The 20,694-nt window shown below is 52.5% G+C and overlaps 1 protein-coding gene across 3 annotated transcripts in view; it reads left to right on the forward strand.

Moving 5' to 3' along the window:
- The window catches only part of PTPRA (protein tyrosine phosphatase receptor type A), a 153,402-nt gene that overhangs the window by 57,618 nt on the left and 75,090 nt on the right, over positions 1-20,694 (forward strand). For 2 of the 3 annotated variants that reach the window (XM_054172148.1, XM_054172149.1), the window contains exon 3: positions 10,611-10,682. In XM_054172148.1, the coding sequence (XP_054028123.1) occupies positions 10,611-10,682 (72 nt within the window). Of the gene's footprint in view, positions 1-10,610; positions 10,683-20,694 lie in introns of those variants that run through there. The other variant, XM_054172150.1, reaches the window with a different exon arrangement.

Genomic DNA, 20,694 nt, shown 5'->3' on the forward strand with positions numbered 1-20,694 from the left:
GCCCATTTAAGCTTAGGTGAATCATATCTACCAGATGATGGCAGCTAAGGTAGGAGCAGGACACTGGTGTGGGGAGGCAGTCCTGCTTGGGGGCTTGCTTCTACTTGGGTGAAGGTCCTGAAAATGAGTGGTTTCAAATGAAAACCCACACCCATTTAAAGCAGCACTGTGTGTAAACAAAGGAGGACTTCCAGGGAACCAGAAGCCTTGTTTTACTGCTGGAGCAGGGTCTCCAGTAATGAAACAGAAGAGAAAACCCTGAAGAAAGCCCAGCCCTCTTGCACTGAGTCCTCTGAAGCCTGCAGGAGATGACTGTGATAGATTAAAGCAAAGCCTCACAGCTGCCTGCAACATCTGGTACTGCTGCTGAAAGATTTTCCTTCCATGAGGAGGTCTCATCCGTGACTTTTGGCTCCACTTCCCATCCCTGGTATGTGCAAAGGTTACAAAATTCCCATGGCAGGAATCCTCAAGCAGTGTCTCAGGGATGCTGCTACCAGCATGAGGAGTCCCACAGGTTTTGTCCTGCTCTCCTCTGTATCCCAACAGAAACACAGAATCATAGAATAATTGTCAGGGCTGGAAGGGACCTCAAGGATCAGCCAGTTCCAACCCCCCTGCCATGGGCAGGGACACCTCACACTGCAGCAGGTTGCTCACAGCCACATCCAGCCTGGCTGCAAACACCTCCAGGGATGAGGCTTCCACCACCTCCCTGGGCAACCTGTGCCAGGCTCTCACCACCCTCATGGGGAACAACTTCTTCCTGATATCCAATCTGAATCTACCCATTTCTAGTTTTGTTCCATTCCCCCCAGTCCTATCACTCCCTGACACCCTCAAAAGTCCCTCCCCAGCTTTCTTGTAGCCCCCTTCAGATACTGGAAGGCCACAAGAAGGTCTCCTCAGAGCCTTCTCTTCAGAGTGAACAGCCCCAACTCTCAGTCTGTCCTTATAAGAAAGGAGCTCCAGCCCTCTGCTCATCCTCGTGGTTCTTCTCTGGTCACCTTCCAGCACCTCCAGATCCTTCCTGGAACAGGGGCTCCAGAACTGGCTGCAGTGCTCCAGGTGTGCTCTCACCAGAGCATCACCTCCCTCAACCTGCTGGCCGTGCTTCTCTCGATGCAGCCCAGGATGTGATTTGCTTTCTGGGCTCAAAACCTCTTCCAGAAACCCAACTGGATCCTGGGTCTTTTGACTGTGTGGGGACATTTGGGTGCTGTGGACAGGAGCCATAGACTCATAGAATCATTTTGGTTGGACTAAACTCTTAAGATCATCGAGGAGGTGGATCCCCCAAGGCTGCATCTCAAGAAATTTGCCCTGCAGCCCCTTCACAGTGCCATAACCTCTGCATGAGGTGCTGGATGCTTTCAGACAGGGTGCACATAAAGACTTGTGCCATCATCCTCCAGGTCCTTGGGGCTGTGGAGTCCCCATGGACTCTGTGCTGTTTGGAGGTGGGGGTCAGAGCTCTGATTTTCACCCAGAGAACTGACTTTATTCTTTGGTGCAAAGGGCTGAGCAATCCACAAGGGATGCAATCTTGGTGTAACAGTGTGAGGAGGATCAGGAGCTGTTGATGTTTGAGCCACACAGGATCATGGCATGGTCTGGGTTGGGAGGGACCCTTAAAGCTCACCTAGTCCAAACCCTCTGTAGTCACCAAGGACATCTCCAACTGGTTCAGGCTGCTCAGAGCCCCAAACCACCTGACCTGGAATTTTTCTAGGGATGGGGCTTCTGCATGACTTGCTGAACTTGCAGCCCAGGGGAGAAGAGCACAATCTGAAGAGCACAAATGCTGTTTCTCTCCAGAGCTCAGGAATCCATCTGTGTGGAGCAATGAGCAACATCCTGTCACTCTCTGATGCTATAACCAGGTGTAGAAATGTGGCTGGAGCTTGGTTCCTGGGTTGCTTTCCTGGGACTGCTTGGTGTCTCTGCTCTGGTGGCAGGGTGATGAGGAGAAGATGGTGGCAAGATGGCACCTGGCTGCATTTGCTGTATCAGGGTGGGTTGTGGATTAGAGAGAGCCCACAGAGAGAGTCACAGACCGGTTTGGGTCGGAAGGGACCTCTAAAGATCATCCAGTCCAAGCCTCCTGCAGTCAGCAGGGACATCTGCAACTAGAGCAGGTTGCTCAGAGCCCCAAACAACCTCACCTGGAATGGTTCCAGGAATGGAGCTTAATATCCCACAGCCCTGTGGTCAGAGAGAGATTCCCAAGTTCAAGGTCTGGCAAGCCAACAGCATAATGAGGCTCTGGGATTTTTCCCCCAACCCTTTGGGGAAGCACAAAGAGCAGCTTGGTGCATTCCTTCACTCCCAAGGCTCAGGACATGGCCAGGCCATCTCCAGGCAAGCTGTCTGTCCTGAGAGGCCTGCTCAGTGAGTGCTGCAATCGAACAGGGCTTCCTGAACACGCAGCCAGCAGCAGGGACTGTCCTCAAGGCAGCATGTGAGGTTCTGCCACCCCACCTGCCCCGTGGCAGCTTGTGTCCCCATTGTGCTGCTAAAATCTCATGTCTCCCTCTCAATTCCCATCTCCTCCCAACAAAGCCAGGCCGTGCAGGGGATGACCAAGTCACAAGGATAGGTTTTTTCCCCTCCATGTTTATTCATTGAGGAAGTCAGCAGAGGAAGAGGGATGAAAAGGTTGCAAATATTTGGCTGGATTAGACAAGAGACCCCAGTGAAAGAAGAAAGTGCAGCCAGACTCTTCTCAGTGGTGTGCAGTGAGAGGACAAGGGGCAGTAGAGACAAACTGGAGCACAGGAGATTCCATGTAAGCATAAGGAAAAAAATCTTCCCTTTGAGGATGGCAGAGCCCTGGAGCAAGCTGCCCAGAGAGGTTGTGGAGTCTCCTCTGGAGAGATTCCAAACCTGCCTGGGTGTAATCCTGTGTGATTTATTGTAGGTGATCCTGCTCTAGCAGGGGGGTTGATCTCCAGAGGAGGTCCCTTCCAGCCCCCAGCATTCTGGGATGCTGTGACTGGGCTGCACACTGCCTTGAGCAGGATGTGCTCTGCAGCTCTGGTGTCCCTGGCCTGGGCTCAGGAGGACTGCTGTGCCCTCCCCAGGTGTGTTCAGGTAGAGCCACAGCTTGTTTACCATCCCACTTCTATCCACATCAGCCCATGTGCCAATATTTGCCTGTCAAACCATGGCTGATGAATGCCTCTGGCACACAGTTGTTCATCCACTTGCTTCCCATGACGTGGCTCTGGAGGTTGGTGGCCACCTCTGCATGCCTGGGTAGCTTTTGGTTTGCCCCAGCTGCATCACTTCAGTTCATAGGGGCTGCCTCTCCTCAAACAGCTTTGCCTTGTCTCTTTGTGCTTGCAACCCTGAGCCAACCTGTCCTGGGCTGATCCCCAGCAGGGTGGGCAGCAGGGGCAGGGAGGGGATTCTGCAACTCTGCTCTGCTGAGACCCCACCTGCAGTGCTGGGGCCAGCTCTGGAGTGCTCAGCACAGACAGGGACCTGTTGGAGCAGGGCCAGAGAAGGCCACAGCAATGCTGGGAGGGCTGGGAGCCCTCTGCTGTGAGGCCAGGCTGAGAGAGTTGGGGGTGTTCAGCCTGGAGAAGGCTCCATGGAGATCTCCTGGTGGTCTTTCAGAAAGATGGGGACAGACTTTTTCTCAGGGCCTGTTGTGACAGGGCAAGGAGTGATGGTTTGAAACTAAAAGAGGGAGATTTAGACTAGAGAAAAGGAAGAGATTCAGTACAGTGAGGGTGGTGGGACCCTCTCCCAGGTTGTCCAGAGAGGTGGTACAAGCCCCATCCAGGTGAGGTTGTTTGGGACTCTGAGTGACTTCTTTTAGTTGGGGATGTCCCTGCTGAGTGCAGAGGATTGGACTGGGTGACCTCTAGAGGTCCCTTGCAACCCAAGCCAGTATAGGATTCTGTGATCTAGATTGGAAAAGACCTTGAAGCTCATCCAGTCCAGCTGTAGCATTTGGTGCCTTGGTTAGAGGCACAGGAAAGCTTTCCCTGCTGGAAGCTGCTGCCCTCTTGAGCTGTCAGGGAGCAGCCAGATGTTTGTGGTGGTGATTTAGCCTTTCCTGGGGTGAAAGCAGAACCATCACAGTATCACCAAGGTTGGAAGAGACCTCAAAGATCATCAAGTCCAACCTGTCACCCAACACCTCATGACTACTAAACCATGGCACCAAGTGCCACATCCAATCTCCTCTTGAACACCTCCAGTGATGGTGACTCCACCACCTCCCCAGGCAGCACATTCCAATGGCCAATCTCTTTCTGGGAAGAATTTCTTCCTAAACACCCAGCCTAAACCTCCCCTGGTGCAGCTTGAGACTGTGTCCTCTTGTTCTGGTGCTGGTTGCCTGGGAGAAGAGACCAACCCCCTTCAGGTAGTTGTAGACAGCAATGAGGTCTCCCCTGAGCCTCCTCTTCTCCAGGCTAAGCAACCCCAGCTCCCTCAGCCTCTCCTCACAGGGCTGTGCTCAAGGCCTCTCCCCAGCCTCGTTGCCCTTCTCTGGCCACATTCAAGAGTCTCAATGTCCTTCTTAAACTGAGGGGCCCAGAACTGGACACAGGACTCAAGGTGTGGCCTGACCAGTGCTGAGTACAGGGCACAATGACTTCCCTGCTCTTGCTGGCCACACTATTCTTGATGCAGGCCAGGATGCCATTGGCCTTCTTGGCCACCTGGGCATACTGCTGGCTCATGTTTAGGTGGCTGTCAATCAGCACCCCTAGTCCCTTTCTCTTTGGCTGCTCTCCAGCCACTGACCCCAGCCTGTAGCACTGCCTGGGGTCGCTGTGGCCAAGGGGCAGCACAGGGGGCAGAGCTGCTGCGACGCCTGCAGGGCGGCACTGCCAGGACGGTCAGCAGGCAGGGAGAGCAGCACTGCCAGGACAGTCAGCAGGCAGGTAGAGCAGCACTGTAGAGCAAACAGGGTGGATTTTTGGAATTCTTGTCTACAATGCAGGAGATAAGGGCTGGCTGCTGTCCCACCTCCAGGGGAGGAGCCGTGTGCCAGCCCTGGCTTGCAGGCATTGCCATGGTGAGGCCGATCCGCGCCCCGTGCAGTTTGCTCGGCGCTGGCAGCGGCCACAGCACCTTCACCTTGGGCCTGCTTGAGCTCCTGTCAGGAGCAACTGCAGACACTGGTTGTGGTGGAAATGGCCAGCTGGTCTTGTGCATTAAGGGGGGAGATAAACCAGTGAAAAATAACCTGACTGAACTTGGGTGTTAAATCATGCTGCATTCCCTTCTGAGCAGCTGGAGCCGTTCAGACAGAGTGCAGCCAGCTCCTGATTTGTGTCTTCCAATCTTACTGATTCTATGATCCTGTGATTCTGTTTTATACAATCACAGGATCAAGGCCCTTAAATCAAGGCCTTTAAGATCATTGAGTCCAACCATTCTCTAACCCTACCAAGTTTGGTGCTAAACCATGTCCCTCAACACTACATATCTGCCTCTGAAACACCTCCAGGGATGGGGATTCAACCACCTGCCTGGGGAAGCCTCTTCCAGCCTTTGAGAACTCTTTCAGTCAAGAGGTTTCTTCTGCTGTTCAACCTAAACCTCCTCTGGTACAGCTTGAGGCTGTTTTGAAGTGGTTTGACATGGGGAGTGTTTGGACAGAATCTGTTCATATATCTCTGGATTAGTTGCAATCCAAAACTGTTCTGCTGGTGACAGGCTTCAGCTAATTGTCACCAAAGGGTGGAGGGCAGAGCTTTTAAAGCTGCTGCTGTGGCAAGGTATTTGGGGTTTGGAGGGACCTGGGGATTGCTGGTTGGTAAGGCCCACACTAGGATCCAGACTGCCATGGCAGAGCCAGAGAATGCTGCCTTTCCAGAGGATTATCTGGAGAGTGGATCACAGCATGGTGGGGTCAGGGCACAGCAGATGTGGGGCACAGCTTATGAGGAACAGCCAAGGGAACTGGGGGTGTTTAGTCTGCAGAAGAGGAGGCTGAGGGGAGACCTCATTGCTCTCCACAGCTCCCTGAAAGGAGGCTGCAGTGAGGTGGGTTTGTCTCTTCTCCCTAGTTCACAGAATCACAGAATATAACTGGTAGGAATAGTCCTCAGGATCATCCAGCCCAATCCTTGACCCGGCACTGAACACTAAACCATGTCCCTAAGCACCAGGTCCACATGCTGCTTGAACAACTCAGGGATGGTGACTCCACCACTGCCCTGGGCAGACCAATCCAGTGTTTGAGAACCCTTCCAGTGAAGAAGTATTTCCTGACACCCAGCCTGAACCTCCCCTGGTGCACCTTGAAACCATTTCCTCTGGTCCTGTCACTTGCCACCAGGTAGAAGAGGCTGCCCCCTGCTCACTCCAACCTCCTTTCAGTCAGTTGTAGAGAGCAATGAGGTCTCCCCTCATCCTCCTCCAGACTGAACAAGCCCAGCTTCCTCAGATGCTCCTCATAGGCTCCAGGCCCTGCATAGCCTTGTTGCTCTTCCCTGGACATGCTCCAGCACATTCCAGGTGACAGAACAAGAGGAAATGGCCTGAAATTGTGCCAAGGGAGGCTTAGGTTGGAGATTAGGGAAAATGTCTTTGCTGCAGGAGTGGTCAGGGATTGGCACAGGCTGCCCAGGGAGGTGGTGGAGTCCCCAGCCCTGGAGGTGTTCCGGAAATGTGTGGCCGTGGTACCTGGGGACATGGTTCAATGGCCATGGTGGTCTTAAGTTGACATCTGGACTTAAAGATCTTGGAGGTCTCTTCCAAGCAAAATACTTCTGTGGTTCAATGAGTGGAGGAGCTGGTGTGTGGCTGGGGCTGAGGAAGCCAACCATGGGCCACACCACCTCCTCTCAGCTCTGCCGTACGTTGGCTCCTCGGCAGTGGCTGTCTCCTCTCCACGTGGGCTGTGTGACTCATTCCTCAGCACAGATGTGGATGTCAGATACTCTTGTAAGTCTCTACAGCATCAGATGTTTCTACTTGTACCTACTGGAGCTCCCTGAGTGCCTGCCTGCCCCGCACCCTGTACCTGTCAGAAGGAATGAGCTTTATGAGTCACTGCAAGTCATGCTTCATGAGCTGCTCTCTTCTTCTGTTACTGATCTGTTTGTACAGCCATCTGAAGACACAGCCTGCTCTAAAAGCTCTTCAGACGTGTGCCCTTGACTTCTAGAAGCTTTTACGAGCTCTTCTGTTTTCATGCTGCCACTGCATCTGCTTTTTTTCTTCTCCTTGCCTCCTGGTGTAGGTGTTCCCTTCAGCGAGGCTTTGTCCTCGTCTCACAAGGAGCCATGACTGCACCCAGCCTGTGTGATGCTCCAAGCTCTGGCAAAGCTCAGCTTCACTGTCAATTCCCTGGAGCTCTAATAACAGCAAGAAAGGGGAGTCCTTCCTTCTACCAAGGCTTTCTGAAGCTGCAGCTGAATGCAATGAAGTGAACAACATCTTCCAACTTTTCTTGCACTTAGCACTGCCTGAGGCTGCGTTGAGCATCTGGTAGCTTTGTGAACAAAGGGATAAAGTGGCCATGAAAATACTGGCAGCCCAGTCGTGGTTGCCAGCTTACTGGTCTGATCCTGTGACATTTACTCCTTTGTTCTAAATAGAGTAATGGAATGGTTTGGGTTGGAAGGGAGCTTGATGATCATCTAGTACAGCCCCCCTGCCGTGGACAGAAACACCTTGCAGCAGACCAGGTTGCTCAAAGCCCCATCCAACCTGACCTTGAATACTTCCAGGGATGGAGCATCCACAGCTTCCCTGGGCAACCTCTTCCAGTGTCTCACCACCCCCACACAGCAGAACTTCTTCTTTTTCTCTAACCTAAATCTCCCTTCTTTTAGTTCCAAACCATCACCCCTCATCCTGTCACTGTACTCCCTCATAAAAAGTCTGTCCCCATCTTTCTCATAGTCCCCTTTGAGTACTGAAAGGTCTTCCTGGAGCCTTCCCTTCTCCAGGCTCAACAACCCCAACTCTCTCAGCCTGGCCTCACAGCAGAGGGCTTCCAGCCCTCCCAGCATTGCTGTGGCTTCCTCTTGCCCTGCTCCATCAGGTCCCTGCCTGTACTGTGCTGAGGACTCCAGAGCTGGCCCCAGCCCTGCAGGGAGGGTCTCAGCAGAGGGGCAGAATCCCCTCCCTGCCCCTGCTGCCCACACTGCTGGGGATCAGCCCAGGACAGGTTGGCTCTGGGCTGTGAGTGCTTGGTGCATGCCCATGCCCAGCTTTTCACCCACCAGCACCCCCAAGTCCTTCTTCACAGGGCTGCTCTGCAACCCTTCACCCCCAGCCTGTGTGTTATACTAGGAGCTGCCTGACCAAGACGCAGGACCTTGCACTGGAAGTGCAAGACACAGCTGACTAAAAGACAGAAGGACCTCATCCCCATTGTGCAGGGAGGAGAGGACAGGCTGGAGGCATTTCTGCAGCTCCCAGACCCCTCTGTCCCAGGACAGCAGCATTGCTGGCAGGTGTCAGGGAACACTGGATTGTAAGGAAGCAAATCCCAGTGGTTTGGGGGATCAGTCAGATTGGCACTTCCGTGGGTTGCTCACTTTGAGCCAGAGCCAAGAGAAGGGAGACACCTCAGCCTTTCTCTAGTTGCCTTAAAAGAGAAACACCAGGGGAGTAACCCAGCTCTCCTCCCTGCCAGATCCAACATCTTCTTAATCTGCTCTTGCTCAGCTTCTCTTTAAAATGGAAGTTGCTGGTTGCTGGTGGCCTGCTTGGGTTAAGCAGTGACGCTGGCAGACTTCAGAGCAGCTGTGCTCTCCAGGTCTTGTTGCTTTGAAGCTCCTGGTTCTATCACACTCAGCTAAATCAGACTTTTTCTTCTCCATGGAGGTAAAAATCAAGCTTTGTGTGCCCATCTGATTGAAGTGCTGAAACTTGTCTAATTGAACAAGTGCTCGAGTCAACACTTGAGTAGGATGAAAAGCAGTGAGGAGATCACCCAGGGATTATGTCTGAGCTCTGCAGCTACTTGGCACTAACAGAGCAGATGGCTGGGCCACATCCTGCCCAAGGCTGAGGAGAAAAGATGTCAACAGAAAAAAGATATTAATTTGGTTAAATATATTCAAGTCTAAGTCCAGCAGTGCCTCAGGTCTCTAATTTCATACATTATAGCATCAGCACAGAAGATGGGATTAGGGAAAGGAGGGGTTGGGACTGCAGACTCCTGCAAGGAGCTGCCTCAAAGCTGAAGCAGGTAAAAAATCTTCAGGGAAGAAGAAGAGAGCTGGAGAGACTGGGACTGACTTGGCTTGTCATGTAAAAGTGGAGGGCAAGCAGGGACAGACTTGACTTGGTGTGTAAATCATGAGTCCCTGTGGTGTGACTTTGCAGTGGAGCAAGGAACCCATGTCCAAGAGCTGGAGGGAGACCACAGGTCACCTGAAACATGGCAACAAGCTGAAGCCTGTTCCCTCTATAAAATTCCAGTGTGGTGGGGGTTGGAAGGGACTTCTGGGAATTCAGTCCACCCCCCTTGCTAAAGCAGTCAGCCACAGCAGGTTGCTCAGGATCACAATGTCCATGCAGGTTTGGAGTCTCCAGAGAAGGAGACTCCACAGCCTCTGTGGGCAGCCTGCTCCAGGACTCTATAACCACTAAACCCATGCTTGATCCTGCAGCCAAAGTCTGTACCCAGGGTTTGGGGAAGTCCACTGGTGGCTGTCTCACTGGTATGTGGCCATCAGAAGTCCAGTGACCACCCTATGGCTTTCTGGCCCCTTCCCTTGCTGTGAGACTAAATGGACATGCACAGAACACTTTTTCACATGCCCCAACCACTTGTGTCTGGCTAAATCCACACCCAAGGTGCCTTCACTGGGACAAAAATGATTCTTCTAGATGGGGACCCTCCTAAACTTCACTTTACCCCAAACAAAGCCAGGAACATCAGTGTCTTCTCATTTGTCACTACTGCTGTTCCTTGATCCCTCAGTTTAAGAAGGACATTAAGACACTTGAACGTGGCCAGAGAAGGGCAACAAGGCTGGGGAGAGGCCTTGAGCACAGCTCTGTGAGGAGAGGCTGAGGGAGCTGGGGTTGATTAGCCTGGAGAAGAGGAGGCTCAGGGGAGACCTCATTGCTCTCTACAACTCCCTGAAGGGAGGTTGTAGCCAGGTGGGGGTTGGTCTCTTCTCCCAGGCAAGCAGCACCAGAACAAGAGGACACAGTCTCAAGCTGTGCCAGGGGAATGTTAGGCTGGAGGTGAGGAGAGAGTTGTTAGCCATTGGAATGTGCTGCCCAGGGGGGTGGTGGAGTCACCACCCCTGGAGGTGTTCAAGAGAGGATTGGACGTGGCACTTGGTGCCATGGTTTAGTCATGAGGTCTGTGGTATCAGGTTGGACTTGGTGATCTTTGAGGTCTCTTCCAACCTTGGTGATACTGTGAATACTGTGACCCCAAATCATCCTTCACCTTGGCAGCTGCCACAGTTTCACCTTCTGCACTTAAACTTGTTCTCCTTGTCCCCAGGGTGTCTCTAGCTGCAGCACTAAGGAGGAGCTGCACTGTGCATGAAGGTAGAAGGAGGCAGAACCCCCTGGCTGGCAGCAGCAGAACGTGTGTTGTCCATAGATGTGGCTGAATGTTGAACTCTTTGGGGTTTGAAAGCTTTCCTTTGTTTGTTCCTTTGCAGGGGGCAGCACTGGAAGGACCTTTATGGGCTCCTCATGACGTGCAGGTGGACGACTTGCTCGTGATCATTAAGGTAGGAAGAAGCATTGTCCATTTTGGCATCTTGACATTTGTCCTCTCACACTGGCCAGTGGATGGTGCAGCCCATGGCCCAGCCATCACCTTGTCCCTTTAAACACAGGGGGAAGGGAGATCTTATTTGAGAACTACCTGGGAACATAACTAAGTGGAAAAAATCTGACTTCCTCCTCCAAAGGATAATAAAGCCTCTGTTGGTGCAGAGCTGGAAGGGACATGACTCTTACTTGAGAGCACTCAGCACAGGGATTTTTTTGTTCTGCTGCAAGGCAGTGGTTGAGTTGGAATTCAGGTTCTGACTTGCCATCACACACACACACACACACAAAAGAAAACACCCTTAAAATGTGTTTTGTTAGGTTATTTTCATCTGCTTGAGCTTCTGTGGAAAGCTGATCCATCTCCAAACACGGCAACAGAGTCCTCAGCTCTTGATTAATGGCTTGGAGGAAAATCCCTGATGTTAAAAGTGCTTCACCTATGGGACAGGCTTGGAAAAGAAGAGGTGTGTGGAGTTACAAGGGTTTCTGAGTCGTTTGTGTGGTACTTGCCTTGCTGGGTCAGTTCTGCCCAGGCTGTTGTGCTGGGAAGCATCAGCAGGGTGGTGCACTGGTCCCTGTTGATCTCTGCCTCCTCCTGTAGCAGGAAAGAGTTTTCACTGCAATCACCATACAGTGGGAGTCCACCTTTCCACTTGCAGCTGAGAGAACCAGGAGGGCAGGAGCAGAGAGTGAGGGATTTGTGATGCAGAAGCCACCTGGGAGAGCCCTGTGCCGTTGCAGGCTTTGCTCTGTACTCTCTCATAACATCCCCATTTACAAGCCTGAAACAGTGGTAGAGCTGTGCCTGAGCCCCCAGTGGTACCACAAACCCCTGCCATGTGCAAATACCCTAACTGCAGTGGCAGTGGATGTGGAGCTGAGGTGTTTGGTGAGGCCAGCATCACAGGCAGGATTTGTTCCTGCGTGCGCTTCGGCTGTGAACGCGTAAGGAAGCATCGCAGGTGGCCGTGAAAGGTGTTTATCCATCACACTTTCACACCAGCTGTACTTCATGTGGCACCTGGGCTTTACACTTCTCCCCAGCATGGGTGGAAGGGTGGTGTGGTTGGTGGTTGGTGGATGATTTTCCAGCTGAGTGGTTGGAGGCAGAGCAGCAAGTTCAAGCTGTAACAAGAGCAAATTCTCCCGGCGCGGGCTGCCGGTTCCCCGGTGCCGCTGCACGTTTTGTTTGGCTCCTGATAAGATGCACTGCTGTGGAATTTGCTTGGAGCAGGGATTTGCAGGAGTTATTGTTCCTCACCGAATGAACATCTGTGCAGGGCTTCTCCCTGTGCTCCACCGAGCCACAGCACCCAGCAGAAGGAGGATGTGTGCTGCTGGACGTAGTGGTCAGCAGAAGCCAAGTGTCTGGGGCGGGGAAAGGTGGAAAAGAGTCCCAAAGCTGCTGGAGTCAAGGGGAAACTCCTTCTGGGCTGTGTGCTGGCATCTGTTGGACTTGATGATCTTTCAGAGTATCATCACAGTATCAGTCAGGGTTGGAAGGGACCACAAGGATCACCTAGTTCCAACCCCCCTGCCATGGGCAGGGACACCCCACACTAGATCAGACTGCCCAGAGCCTCATCCAGCCTGGGCTTAAACACCTCCAGGGACAGGGCCTCAACCACCTCCCTGGACAACCCATTCCAGGGCTTCACCACTCTCATAGGGAAGAACTTCCTCCTCCCCTCCAGCCTGAATCTCCCCACCTCCAGCGTCATTCCATTCCCCCTAGTCCTATCACTACCTGAGAGCCTGAGCAGTCCCTCCCCAGCCTTCTTGTAGCCCCCTTCAGATCCTGGAAGGCCACAATGAGGTCACCTCAGAGCCTTCTCTTCTCCAGACTGAACAGCCCCAACTCCTTCAGTCTGTCCTCACAGGAGAGGTGCTCCAGCCCTCTGCTCATCCTTGTGGCCCTTCTCTGGACACCTTCCAGCCCAAGGCAATGGAATGATGTTGCCAAAGCTCAGAGAAACCTCACTAAAAGCCAAAGCACAAACCAAGGGGCTACATGACCAGCAATCCCAGCTTGCAGGGAGGAGGAGAAGCAGCCAGCAGTAAAGCTGCTGGGTGGTGGTGATAAATTTGGCTCTCTCAAGGGGGTGGTGTGTTCACAGGCTTGTGCAGTCCATAAGTTGTGCTGATGGGATGTGACTTTGAAGCCTGTAAGTTACCTCCATCTTTGAGGTCTTTTCCAACCTTATTGATTCTATGATTCTGTGATCTTCTGGGCTGTGTTGACCCTGGGCAGCCTGATCTGGTTAGAGGTGTCCCTGCTCACTGCAGGGGTGTTGGACAAGATGCTCTTTGAGGATTCCTTCCAGTCTGTGCATCTGGCACCAGCTGCCAGCTGGTGAGCCTTGAGTTGCAGCAGGGGAGGTTTAGGTTGGACATGAGGAACAATTTCTTTTCCAAAAGGGTTGTCAAGGCCTGGCACAGGATGGCCAAGGCAGTGGTGGGATCCCTGGAGGGGTTTCAAAGCAGTGTAGATGTGGTGCTGAGGGACATAGTTTGGTGGTGGTCTTAGCAGTGCTGAGTTAATCACAGAATCATAGAATGGTGGGGGCTGGAAGGCACCTCTGGAGATCACCTAGTCCAACCCTCCTGCTAATGCAGATTTGCCTAGGTCAGGTTGTACAGGAGCACATCCAGCTGGGGTTTGAAGGTCTCCAGAGGAGACTCAACAACCTCACTGGGCAGCCTGCTCCAGCTCTTCATCAATGCTTGGACTTGATGATCTTAAAGCTCTTTTCCAGCCTGTGATCCTGTGATGCAGCCAGTTTGTGCTCTGTGTGCCCTGACAGCAGGAGGCTTTCTGAGTGTTGCAGCTGCAGTCAGAGGTAACCACAGGCTTACCATGAGCTGTTCAGAAGGGCAGGAAACCATCCAGGGGTGGAGATGACACCCAGGCTGACACTGGTGCAGTCCTGAGCTCAGTGTGGGTTTTATTCAGAGAGTGAGTCCTGAACCCACAGATCTTGTTCCACCCAAGTCCATCACTACCTTCAGACGATCCATTCCCTTCCCTGTGCCTTTTCCAGCCACGCTGTCAAGGTCTTTTGGGAGGTGGGAGCCAAACTGACGTGCCCCATGGATTTGCAGAAGTTGACCCTTGTGGTTTCTCCTCACCAGCTCCAGCAGTGCTGATCACCCAGCTGATGTTTTCAGCACTACCCACAATAACTGAAAGGTCTTTCCTGCAAGATAAGAGCTGGTGATTGTGGCTGGCTCGTGCCTCTGCTGCTCGTTGCCCTCAGCTTCACACTGAGTTTATCAGTGCAGAGCTGCTGCTGCGTGGCTCCAGCCCTGCTGCAGTGCTCAGACCCTGCACCCTCTCTCTTAAGGACTGCTCTTCCAAGGAGTGTGGTGGTGCTGTAGCTTGATCTTCTCCCTTCTCCCATGCAGTTATGAGTAAACTGCAGGAGAAATGAAGAGCTTACAAGTCAGGACCCATCCCAGTCCTGCGCTGGTTCACCATGGTGGCTTTTCCACTGCATGGCAACCAGGCCAAGAAGTACTTCTTTCACCACTCTAAAGAGTTACTCTCTTACTTTCAGATGAAGGCACCAACAGCTGTGGTCCTTCTCAAACCTTTAAGGATTGCTGTCAGATTTTGGCATTTCATGGAACCACAGAATCCCAGGTTGGAAGAGACCTCAAGGATCATCTGCTCCAACTTTTCTTGGCAAAAGCATGGGCTGGACAAGATGGCCCAAGCCCTGTCCACTTGAGCCCTGTCCAATGCTGGGGGCTCCCCCACTTCCTCAGGGAGGTCTTTCCAATGGCTGAATCTCCTCTTTGTGAAAGATGTTCATCTTGTGTCCAGCCAGAATGTCCCCAGGAGTAACTTGCTTCCCTCAGCCCTCATCTTCCTCCTGTGACACCTTGTAAAAAGGGAGCCTCTGTCTTCTTTGTAGCCCCCCTGTAATACTGGAACGTGGTGATGGGTCTTCTGAGCCTTCTTTTCTCCAGGCTGAACAAACCCATTTCTCTCAGCAGCTTCCCAGTCACCACTGTGGCTCTTTTTTGAGCCCTTTGCAGCCTGTCCACCTCTTTCTTTGCAGAGCAGGGACCAAAATGGAACACAGTATTCCAGGTGTGGGTGGGATAACAGCTTCTTTGTCTCTGCTGGTGATGCCCTTGTTGATGCAACCCAGCATCCCACTGGCTTTCATTTCATGTTTGCTGATGTGCAGGTTGACCCTTGGAGGGCTTTGTGGCCCAGAAATCACAAGTTGCTGGTGCTCCCAAACCCTGCAGACACTTCTCCTCACCTCCTTCCTGTGAAGCTTCAGACCTCTAGGTGGAATTTGACGTCAGCAGTGTGAGCTGACCTTGGCCTGCTAGGTGCTAAAAACACCCTGGGGTTTGTCCAAGCTGTTTCACAAACCACCAGTGCTGAGCTCACCCACCCCCCCCCCAGTGCTTGGCTGTTGGAGCTGACTGTGGGCTGGGGATGGGAAGAAGACAACTGCCCTGGAGAGCACACCGGGCAGCGTGTCGGGGCCTGCAGCCTGTGCCTGGAGCCGTGCTGTATAAATAAACACATCCACCCTCCACCTTGCTGCTGACAGCTACCTCCCTCAGTGGGGATGGGTTTGTTCTTCAGGAGCTGGTTCTGCAGGCAGGTTTCCTCTTGCAGCTGTTTAGGAAGACCTCAGATCTGTGTTAATTGAATGGGTTGCCCGGAGAAGTTGTGGATGCCTGGGACTGTTTAAGACTGGGATGGATGTGGCCTTGAGCAACCTGGGGCAGGGGGGTTGGAACCAGATGACCTTTAAGGTCCCTTCCAACCCAAACCATTCAGTGATTCTGACTTCCACTGCACAGACATTGGCAGCTCCTGTGTCCTTCTGAGATCTGTGATTTGATATTGATATTTGATATTGAAACTGGGTCCTGAGAAACTGCCAGCAGCACCTGATGGACCTCCCACCTGAATCAGACAGGAAGTGGCACCAAGCTGGTGGTTGCCTCCAAAGTACGTTGCCAGTCTCTGTTCTGCAGGGTGTAGCAACCACAGCTTCAGCTTTCAGGAGGGCTGCAGCTGTGATGTTCAGGAACTGACTGGGCTTTCCTTGCTGAGTCGAAGAGCTTCCTCAGCATTGTGTCTCACTGCTGTGCCTTGGGCTGATCCCCAGCAGCATGGGCAGCAGGGGCATTCTGCCCCTCTGCTGAGACCCTCCCTGCAGTGCTGGGGCCAGCTCTGGAGCCCTCAGCACTGCACAGACAGGGACCTGTTGGAGCAGGGCCAGAGGAGGCCACAGCAGTGATGGGAGGGCTGGAAGCCCTCTGCTGTGAGGCCAGGCTGAGAGAGTTGGGGTTGTTGAGCCTGGAGAAGGGAAGGCTCCAGGGAGACCTTCTGGTGGCCTTCCAGTACTTAAAGAAAGCTCAGAAAGCTGAGAACAGACTTTTTCTCAGGGCCTGTTGTGACAGGACAAGGGGTGATGGTTTGAGACTAAAAGAAGGAGGCTCAGACTGGAAAGAGGGAAGAAATATTTTACCCTGAGGGTGGTGAGATACTGTCCCAGGTTGCCCAGAGAGGTGGTAGATGTCTCATCCCTGGAACCATTCCAGGTCAGGTTGTCTGGGGCTCTGAGCAAGCTGCTCTGGTTGGGGATGTCCTTGCTGACTGCAGGGGGCTTGCACTGGATGACCTTTAAAGATCTCTTCCAACCCATAACATTGCATGATTCTGTGTTTTTAATTGCAGCTAAACACAGTTACTGCTCCTATTGGTGGACCTAAATCTATAGGAGCTTTTTATGTTGATGGCTTCAAACTCATCCCTACTTTGATTATATTTGGTCCCAGGAATGGGTTGAGTTGATCCTCATCTCCTTCAAGGAAACAGACCCTTCCAATCAGGCAGGTAACATGAGGGGATTTAAATTACTGCTTCTGCAGCCCCAAATGGATCTTCTTTGCTGAGCAAGGAAAGCTTGCTAGCTCCAGCCTGGTTCAGAAAGATAAGGAGAGGAAATTTGAGGAGGAAAATGAGAGAACTGGGTTTGTTCAGCCTGGAGAAAAGAAGGCTCAGGGGAGACCTTATCACCATGTGCCAGTATTTAAAGGATGGCTGCAAAGGAGACAGAGACTCCCTTTTTACAAGGAGTCCCATGGAAAAGACAAGGGGTGGTGGGGAGAAGTTACTGCTGGGGAGATTCCCTTTGGACCCAAGAAGAACATTTTTCACCTTGAGAACAATCAACCATTGGAAAAATGTCCCCAGGGCAGTGGTGGAGTCCCCAGCGTTGGATGCTGTTAAGATTTGTCTGGACAAGGGCTGGGCTGTCTTGTCTGGCCTGTGCTTGTGCCAAGAAAGGTTGGAGCAGATGATTCTTGAGGTCGCTTCCAGCCTGGGATTCTGTGAAATGTAATCACTCCTGCCTTGGGTCTGCTGGTAAAGACAGGAGTGGAGCTGATTCAGTGACAGCTTTGTCCCCAAACAGGGGACACCGAAGCTGCAAGGACCAGAGAACATCTGGTCCCAGCTGAGACAAAGGAGATGCCATGAAATTAGGGAACTGCACTCAGGAGATGTCTTGCCCCAAGCCCTTACCAGTGCTGGAAACCATTCCAGGTTTCAGGAATGCATTTGGCCAGCCAGATGCAGGCCAGCAGTGGGGTTAGTCGGGTTTGTGATTACAACACCGCCAGCTTCTCCTGTCTCCTTCTCCGGAACTCAAGCCCTGATTTCAGTGTTCTGTAGGCCAAATCCTTGACATTCCCTGCTGGAAGCTAAAGCAAACAAATCAATCCTATCAGGTCTTTCCAAGAGCTAAGTGTGGAAATCCCCTGTCCTCAGGCTGGCACCGTCACCAGTGTTTGCTTCTCCCCCTTGACCAGTGGACTTTTCCTTTAGTATTGCTGTTGGAATCCTTGGTGGCCTATGCAGGGATTCAAAAGGAAGGGCAGAAAAAGAATCATTCCATATGCTACAGGAACTTGGCAGGAGCCACTTGGAGCTGCTGCAGTTGGTGGTTAGGTGGATTTGTCTCATGTTCTACATGTGTGTCATCTGCTTGTGGCGAGGAACCACCAGCGCTGGGGCAGGGACCTGTTCCCTTTTCACACGGAGTCACTCTGAGGGCAAGCAGATGTTTGGGGCGGGAGGGATGTGGTATGTGGATGCTCATGGGAGGATGAGGAGGGCTGGAATGATTGATTATCCCCTGGGAGAGCATTTACAAGTGCTGTGGTGCTTTGCCCAGCACGATCTGAGGCAGGCACGTTTAGTGGGGAGCACTGTCTGGCGGCAGGTAAAGGGCTGCAGTCGGGGAGAGGCAGACAAGCTTCTGATGCGTAGATCCTCTGGTTCTGAGACAAAAGGCACTGTTGGGCTTACAGCCTCAGCCAGTTACTCTGAGCTTCACCCAAACATCAGAACACCTCCAGTGAGAGAGGCCAGTTGGTACCTGTGGAGCCGAGGAATGTGCTCGCTAGGGAAGGAGGTAAATTGTTTGTAGGGGTTGTGTGGGGAGCAAGCAGGAGGACAGTCAGACACCGTCGCTCACTGACAGTGCATTTCATTCCTTAGCTTGCTTTTCAATGCACTTTATGGATCCCCATCTGGTGTGTTTGCAGGACACATTCCCTTTCCCTTCTGTTCTCTCTGGTACCCAGATCCTTCTGCCCAGTGCCTGCGTTGGCTCTGGTGGTGCTGGAGGAGGCTGGTGTCCCGGGTGAAGTGCGTGATCCTTGGGGAAATGACTGCTGGGGTCCACGGGGGGGTTGCTGCTGCAGAGCATTTGTGGGACTGGGAGCTGTGTGTGAGCAAGTGGAGCAGCTTGGCCAGGTTCTGCTTCCATTTGGTGTGGTGCATGTGCTTGGATGAGCAGTTTGCCAAGGTCACGGAGCTCTTTGAAGAGCAGGAGAGAGGGAAGAAGCTCTTTAAAGCGAAATACTTCCAACACAGATGGAGTTTATACTAGAGTGAAGCTGCACTTTTACTTCTGCATGGCTTTTTCCTTTCCCCACCTCATGGTAGCCTTGCTGGTACAGCATGCTGGCTTCTCTGTGCTTTGCTCAGCAGATGGTCTTGGCAAGCTCGGCTCTCACCTTGGGCTGAGCTTTGAGGAAGCATAAGGTCAAGCAGCTGTAGCTCTAGAGGAAGTTTGGGGGTTATACATTCAAATTGACCTGGTCCTTTCAATACAATGAAAAAGGGGGGGGAAAATTAAAGAAAGATGTGACCTGCTTCCAGGCTTGTTGAGGGGGTTCTGGAAGTCAGCAAGGAGTGGACAAGTCCATGCCACTAAAGAAACCAGGTGCCCCCATGCCTCGGTTTTTGCACAAGACCTTGTGTTTGAGACAAACTAGTTCTGTTCTGAGGGTTGAATGCTTCCTGCAGTGAGTGGATAGTGTGGCACCTGAACCAACATCTGAGCTTCTGAGCAGAAAGCTCTCTGCAGCTGCAGTCCATTTGGGTTTAGTTCTTGTGAGTTACTGTATGCAGCGTTCCTCCTTGCAGAGAGAAGGTGAGGGGTTGGGAGAGCTCTGCAGGAGGAGAGGGAAATGGCTCGAGAATCAGTCACAGAATGAGTTGGGTCGGAAGGGACCTTTAAAGGGCATCTAGTGCAACCCCCCTGCAGTCAGCAGGGACATCTGCAACCAGAGCAGCTTGCTCAGAGCCTCAAACAACCTCACCTGGAGCAGTTCTGGGGATGGGGTATCTCCCACCTCTCTGGGCAACCCAGGCCAGTCTCTCATTACCCTCACAGTAATCTCTTCCTTCTGTCTAGTCTGAATCTCCCTCTTACAGTTTCAGACCATCACACCTTGTCCTGTCACAACGAGCCTTCCAAAAAAGCCTTTCCCCTGGCCCCAGAGATTAGGCAGCATGAAAATGGATTCAAGTAACTGTTGAAACTGTGTTGGGTTGTCCAGGAGGGCAGGTCAGGGAGCATTTGAGATTGTGCCAGAAGTCTCAGAGAGGTGTGTTCAGAGGTGCACAAGAGGAAGAAGTGATGGGCATCGATCAGGTACTTGCCAGGATGCCCAGGTTCTCGCTTCCTTCAGCCCAAAGATGGTTTCTGAGTTAGAGATGTGGTGAGCCAGAGGGGAGAACATTATGGCCACCATTATGATCCTTCAAGCTCATGCACAGAACAGTGTGAGCTGGAAGGATCTGAAGGGAAGGAGTTAAATCTGAGCAAACAGCAAAGGGATCTCTGCCTTTCAATGCTTCCCCAAACTTCAATGATCTTAAAGGTGTTTTCCAACCTCAAGAATTCTCTGATTCTCTCTCTGAAACTGAGATGTGCATGTCAGGAAACCCAGGAGAGGCTCCTCATGGCCTCGAGCAACCTGGCCTAGTGGAAGGTGTCCCTGCCCCTGGCAGGGGTTTGGAACTAGATGATCCTTAAGGGCCCTTCCAACCCAACTCATTCTATGATTCCATGGAGGGCTGCCATGGGAATGGTGGTGATGACTGGAGGCTGCATCTTTGAATGAGCCTGCAGCAGAGGACAGGGCTTCTGCTGTGCCCTCTGCCCTCACTGCTGGACCTGGGGCTCCTTAAAGTCACCAGTCAGGGTCAACAGACCAGGCTGAAACCTCAGGGCAGCACTTGGCTGCCTTCACCTGCAAGGGCACTACCCCTGTGTGGGGACACCTCGCTGGCTTCTCCCTTGCAAATGCTGCTAAGAAATGCAGAGCCCTGGTCCTGCAGTTCCCTGAGGGTGCTGGGTTGCAAGCAGACCTCAACCCCTGTGCTGCTGCTGCTCCCTCTGGAGCTGTAGAGGCTCAGGTCTGCTGTCCAAGAGCTCAGACACCTGAAGCACACTGAAGATTCATTTCCCCAACCAACCAGTTGCAGGAAACAGAGTTTCAGCCCTTCAGCTGCCAGCCCAGCCCTTGGGTTGTGGTGAGCAGCTCAGAATAGAACAGAATAGAATACAATACAATAAACCAGGTTGGAAGAGACCTTCAAGATCATTGAGTCCAACCTATCATCCAACACCA

This window comes from Dryobates pubescens, chromosome 23 (assembly GCF_014839835.1).
Source record: "Dryobates pubescens isolate bDryPub1 chromosome 23, bDryPub1.pri, whole genome shotgun sequence".
Taxonomy (NCBI): Eukaryota; Metazoa; Chordata; class Aves; order Piciformes; family Picidae; genus Dryobates; species Dryobates pubescens.